This window comes from Triticum urartu, chromosome 2A (assembly GCF_056163025.1).
Source record: "Triticum urartu cultivar PI428250 chromosome 2A, HENAU_Tu73, whole genome shotgun sequence".
In the NCBI taxonomy this organism is placed as follows: Eukaryota; Viridiplantae; Streptophyta; class Magnoliopsida; order Poales; family Poaceae; genus Triticum; species Triticum urartu.
In genome coordinates, this window is record NC_141874.1 from 287,975,574 (window position 1) to 287,981,802 (window position 6,229).

At 46.2% G+C, this 6,229-nt stretch overlaps 1 protein-coding gene across 1 annotated transcript; it reads right to left on the minus strand.

Annotated features, from left to right (window-relative positions):
- Positions 1 to 570: 570 nt before the first annotated feature.
- LOC125536062 (cytochrome P450 76M5-like) lies at positions 571 to 879 on the minus strand. The gene has a single exon (XM_048699174.2). It carries the CDS (start codon positions 877 to 879, stop codon positions 571 to 573), a length of 309 nt encoding a protein of 102 aa, XP_048555131.2.
- Positions 880 to 6,229: the final 5,350 nt, after the last annotated feature.

Below are 6,229 nucleotides of genomic sequence, written 5' to 3' on the forward strand. Positions count from 1 at the left end.
ACGCTTGGGGCATGGTGCATGAGACAGGACCAAGATCCAAGACACTGGAGGTCAGCGCGGGCCAAATGCCTCCTGGCCATGTAGACGATTTGGAAGAACCGCAATGACATCGTCTTTAATGGAGCTACACCCTCATTCTCGAGGGTCAGGGAACGACTACGAGAAGAAGGAAAGCTCTGGGCCAAAGCCGGAATGTTTAAAGATGACAATAGGGTTCGAGGAGTTAGGTTGCATGTGGGTTGACCATGAGTCATCTGGCCTAGTGTAGGGTGGAGTCGGGAGTTTATCCCTTCATGTAATTATTGTAAAAAAGTGGATCCTTTGGGAGTCTTTCTCGAGAAAAAATTGTGGTGGGAACAACACAAGGTAGTGCACGGTGAGAAAACTCAAGATGCTTCACAAATCCGAAATTATTATAGCCGTGAAAGTGCTTACTAGCAATTACTTTGTGGCTACTGAATTTTCATGAGCAGCTAGTGCAGACCTCGTGATTTTCGATATAGTGTAAAGCAGGCGCACCTCGTCCGCATGATACAAGATAAGATTGCATGCATACAACAAGGCTATAAGCTAGGTGACCACGACGGGGACGACCCTAAGGCGCACGACGAGCGTGTTGACGATGGTGAACTTCTCAGTGACGTCCAGCTTGTCGGCCGCCATGCCAACCGGGAGCCGCCACTCGAATTCATATAGCAGCGACGCCAGCACAAACGACATGACCCGCTCTGCCATCGGCAGGCCGGGGCACAACTGCCCGCTGGACCCGAACAAGATGAACTCATAGTCCTTGCCCCGAAACTTCACCGTCGCAGCCTTATCTAGGAACCTCTCTGGGACAAACGCGTCGGGCCTCTCCCATGCCGCTGGGTCCCGCATGATCGCCCACATGTTGAAGATCACTGTGGAGCCAATCCGGGCAAGAATAAGAATAAGAAGAAGAAGAAGAAGAAGAAGCAGAAGAAGAAGAAGAAGAAGAAGCAGAAGAAGAAGATGAAGAAGAAGGGCAAGACGGCGAAGGCAAGAGGTCTGACATTCTTAAATTGTGAGGATATCTTCTTGCTCAGAACATGATTGGACACAACAATGAATCCAATATGCGACACCGAGTAAAAGAGGAATGGGTATTGGGAGAAGATTTGGAAGGAGTATGACAAACAAAAGGAGTATGTGGAGCCGCATCCTATCATGACCAAATGCAATGTGGCATCTCTCCAACATCGATGGCACGCAAAGGCATCACATAACCTCTAGTAAATTAGAATACGACATGGAAGGCTACCATCCATCAATGAACTAAAATAGTGTATGGATAAAGGATAGTTCTAATGATTACTTTTCTCGTGGTGGAAACAACTCACGAGAGTTCAACTATTAGAGTTGGCACATGTGCCCGCATGTTTCTAGATTTATTGTAGCTTTCTCGATTATACTGATTTAGTAGGAGATAACGTTCCTGTCAACTACAAGGCATCTATAATGACTTCGTCAATCTCAAGATTTGTTAGCTCGGTCTTTGAGAGGTGCTCATTGTGGTAGGGTGTGCATGCTGGCACACATTTATTGGGCTGAGTGTTTTTAAGCATACGTGAACATGTGCGTTTGTACTATGTTTCTAAAATAAAAGTAAAAGCAGTGACCTGCATATAAGGTTGCGGCTGTTACCTTATTTGTTGGTACATGGGCACCTTACATGAGCAGCATCAGGCCACTTCCAATGCATTGGTGCTTAGATAAGGTGCTAAGAATATTAAAAATTTAGCAACTAATGTCTACAATGCATAGGTGCTCCACTTGTTGGTGCTAATCTCTCGTCATTTAATGCTTTAGTTGTTAAACTATTTCATGCATTGGTGGTTTCTTTCATTTAATTGCTTATGCCTAGGTTCACGTGCTTGGCATTGGTACTTCCTGGGGTCACCAAACTCACGTCTCTCCTCTTTATAACCTTGCCACATCAGATTTTTTACCTACTTGCACCTATACAAGGTGGAGCATTGAGAGGGCCTCAGTGCTACTCCTTGATCATTCCCCAAATAACATGCAACTAGTTGGAAAACACGTAACTAGACCCTATCATTAGGCACGTTGTCCTCTTTCTTCCCCATGATCGAGGTCACCTAATTAGATTTGACATAGCTTGAACACCGAATGAAGCCACTACCAGTGGTGTATTGGGGAAAGATGGTGTTGATCTTCTTGGGCCTTGGCACCATGGCCTGGTAATCCCCATGTTGAAGATTGTTTTTCAGTGTACATTCGCAGTAACTAGGATAACACATATATGCAAGGCCGACATTGCAAGATACGGTGTTGGTATCAACAATGGCTTGGCAACCCCAAGTTGAAGATTGTTTTTCAGTTCACACTGGCAATAACCTGGAAACCACATGTATTCATAGCCTCCATCACAAGACAAGTCGGCGTCAATGATGGCTTGAAGAGAAAGCACTAGAACCATGATAGTGGTAATGGATCTCTTTGTGGAGGACATGTCTGGCTACTCTCTCTCCCTCCCTCCCTCTCCCTCGGTTAACTTTTGGATCTCTTTGTGTGTAATCTGTTGTGGCGTGGGCTCACCTCAGGCGATATCAATTTATAGTCTCATTCATCCATTCGACACCTACGTGCACCGCCAGATGGACACTTACATAAGTGAAAGAGCTGTGCATTTTGGTTGGCACTAGCGTGCAAGCTACCGCCTATGGAGCACTCTAGATCCGTGGACATGTACGTAGAGCTAGCACACAAGTGAAAAAGCAATGTAGTTGGCATTTATATGATCAAAATCAATGGACAAACGAACCCTCCATGGAACACTATAGATTGATCTGCGTAGATGTGCTAGTGGGAAAGTTAACAAGCAATGACATACAAACCACCAACGGTGGAATAGCTCTATAGATGTATTTAGTGGTAGTGTACAAGTTACTCCCTCGGTTGTTATTTACTAGCTAGCGTAGGAAAATGCCAAATTAATTAGGTTGTGTGCTTCCAAATCTACAGTGCACTTCTCTCATTCTTGTCATCTTCTATCATTCATGGGCTCATGCATTTATATCTATTACCTCTGTACCGAAATACTTATAGTTGGGGGAACTTGTACTAGTTTTCCCAACTACAAGTATTTCGGTACGGAAGGAGTAGTCGGGAAATGGAAAAGGAAGAAGCATCAACAAGTTCGATCTGCCGAAGCGAGGCTCGGACATGTATGCTCCATCTACTCCAACATGCAACTTAGTCGGAAGAGAAAGATGAAGTGATAAGCCAATAGCACGATATACGGGTGTTAGCCCCAGGTAGAATTGGTCGGGTCGAATTGGGGGAAATTGTTCGCTCATTGCTGCGTGGTTTAGACGAGATTCCAGTGTATTGCTCTCCAGTACGTACATCGTTCTCGGGCCTTACAAGCGTGGCAGCATAGGACGTGCCTAATTTGCCACCAAGTTCTTCTCACGCCACACAATGGTCTCCAGCTGTAAGAGCATCTCTAGTAGATCCCGTATAATGCCGACCCGCAAAATGCATATACAGTTCACGGAAAAACGACTTTGCTGGCCGGCGCGGGTGCCGGCAGTGTCAGACCCCGCAAAACGGACCCATAAAAAAGGATATTCGTCTGACTCTACCGCCGGCCGCGCCGGCCCGTAAATTAGTAATTTGAATTTTAATTTCTGGCATGCAAACACATTTCTTTGCTTCTTTATTTTCTTCAAGGGAATTGCATACATAATAACTCACCAAATCTTTGCTAGAGCAGTAAGACCAAAGAACAAGAACCATAATTAGCCATTTTAGAAGATATCCAACTTTCATAACCTCTCCCACTAGTTGGACAAACATATTCTCCATGCATTTATTGTTGATCTGTGGATTCTTGATCTTGCATTCTTCATTTTTCTTCTTTGGTTCTAAATAAGTAAACATTGCCTCCCCTCTAGTTTCTTTTCTAATTGCACATGCAACCGCATCATGAGCCTCAATTCTACTAAGGAGTGCATGGACATCTATTAAGTTTCTTTCTATCAATAAATCAATGTATTCTCCTTCTCAAAACAAAAATGAGCATCCATCTTCCTACACAAATGAAGATATCCATACGCTATCGAAATTGAACCGAATAGGTTGACAAAGACAAATGGAAAACAACAACATACCCCGTCATTTTCGCATTTGAAGAATGCCAATCTGGGGTGGTTCGGTGTGCTAGAACTTAGCCGTAGCACTGTACGCGTGAAGCCGTCGCACTGTATGAGCGGCATTAGCGAGCCAGTGAGCCGCTGCGCGGGTGCTGAGCCCGGGCGACTGTTGGCTGAATCCTTGTCGGTAAACCGACGACGGCGGCTAGAGGGCAAACCAGTACCTGCATCTGGCGCTGGGGCTTTGTCGAGGCTACGGGGGGTGCTACGCGTTCAATCCATGGCTTGGCACAGGCATCGGTAGCCAGATGCGCCAAATCTGGCCGGCACGACAAATAGCCGCCGATCTACAACTTTCTAGCCCGCTGACATAGGTGGAAGTGGTGGAGGGGGAGCTCAGGTGTGTGGTGGCGCTCCGGCGTGATCCCGCCGGCTAGTTTGGCCGGAATCGTAGGCGGCGGCCCGGCGGCAGGGGTGGCCGTAGGTGTGGAAAAGTGCGGCTGGATTGCCCCCCTACCCCCGCCAACCACTACCACTATATACAGGGCGCCGTCAGGGCGAGGGGGGAACCCGCGTTTTCGTGGGTTGGGATGGGGATTATGTCGTGCCATGCAAACAAATTTACAGGTCGGACATGTTTGCGGGGTCTAATGGGGCAGCATTTTACGCATGGACCCGTATTTTGATGGTTATTTTACGGGTTGGGCCATTATACGGGATTTGCTAGAGATGCTCTAAGTAGATTGCTCTTGCCAGACTTGCCGGCTCTTCCTCGGCGTGTTTTTGAGTATCTGTTCCTAGCAAGCAGAAGCATGCCAAGTCGATCTGATTTTTTTGGAGGATGACCCCGGCCTCTACATCATCGAAGCGATGCAGGCATCTATAGATAGGTCTCCGTCGTATCTATAATTTTTGATTGCGTCATTCCAATATTATACAACTTCCACATATTTTTGGCAACATTTTATATGATTATTGGACTAACCTATTGATCCAGTGTCCAGTGCCAGTTCATGTTTGTTGCATGTTTTTTGTTTCACAGAATATCCATATCAAACAAAGTCCAAACACGATAAAAATTTACGGAGAATTGTTTTGGAATATTTATGATTTTTGGGAGGTGGAATCAATGCTAATGGAGGCCCACGGCCTCCACAACCCACCAGGGCACGCCGGGCACCCCTTGGCGCGCCCATGTGTCTTATGCCCGCCCTGTAAAATGGCCCAACCCGTATATTTTTTAGCGCAATCAATGCTAATGCTCTAAGTAGATTGCTCTTGCCAGACTTGCCCTTCTTCTGGTGCAAGAAAGCTAATTTATGGAAATAAATCATGTAAATTTTTTAGCGCAATCGGAGTTATGGATCTCTAGGAATTTAAGAAACGGTGAAGGGCCAGATCTGGGGAAGTCAAAAAAGAAGAGAACAGAGAGGGAGATCCAATCTCGGAGGGGCTCCTATCCCTCCGCCGCCATGGAGGCCATGTACCAGAGGGGTAACCCTCCTCCCATCTAGGGGGGGCAAGAAAGATGAAGAAGGAGGGGGCTCTCTCCCCCTCTCTCCCGGTGGCACCTGAATGCCGTCGGGGCAAGGATCTTGACGACGATCTACATCAACAATCTTGCTACCGTCAACACCAACTATCTCCCTCTCTATTGTAACACCCTTCTCCCCGCTGTAATCTCTACTTACACATGGTGCTCAACACCATATATAGTTTCCCAATGATATGATATTTGGCTGTCCTATGATGTTTGAGTAGATCTATTTTATCCTGTGGGCTAATCATGATCTTGGTTGGTATGATTGTATATTTTATTTTTGGCGCTGTCCTACGGTGCCCTCTGTGTTGCGCAAATGGAGGGGCCCCCACTATAGGGTGTTGCAATATGTTCATGGTTTGCTTATCGTCGGTGTTGCGGGGTGACAGCAGCCTAAATGCGGATAAGTGGGTTATGGCGTATGGGAGTAAAGAGAACTTGATACTTAATGTTATGGTTGGGTTTCACGACCTTAATGATCTTTTGTAGTTGCAAATGCTTCCTAGGGGTCCAATCATAAGTGCATACGATCCAAGTAGAGAAAGTATGT

Bases quoted from the DNA above. Each gene is read 5' to 3' on its own strand.
- LOC125536062 (XM_048699174.2), bottom strand. From the start codon at position 879: ATGCGGGACCCAGCGGCATGGGAGAGGCCCGACGCGTTTGTCCCAGAG.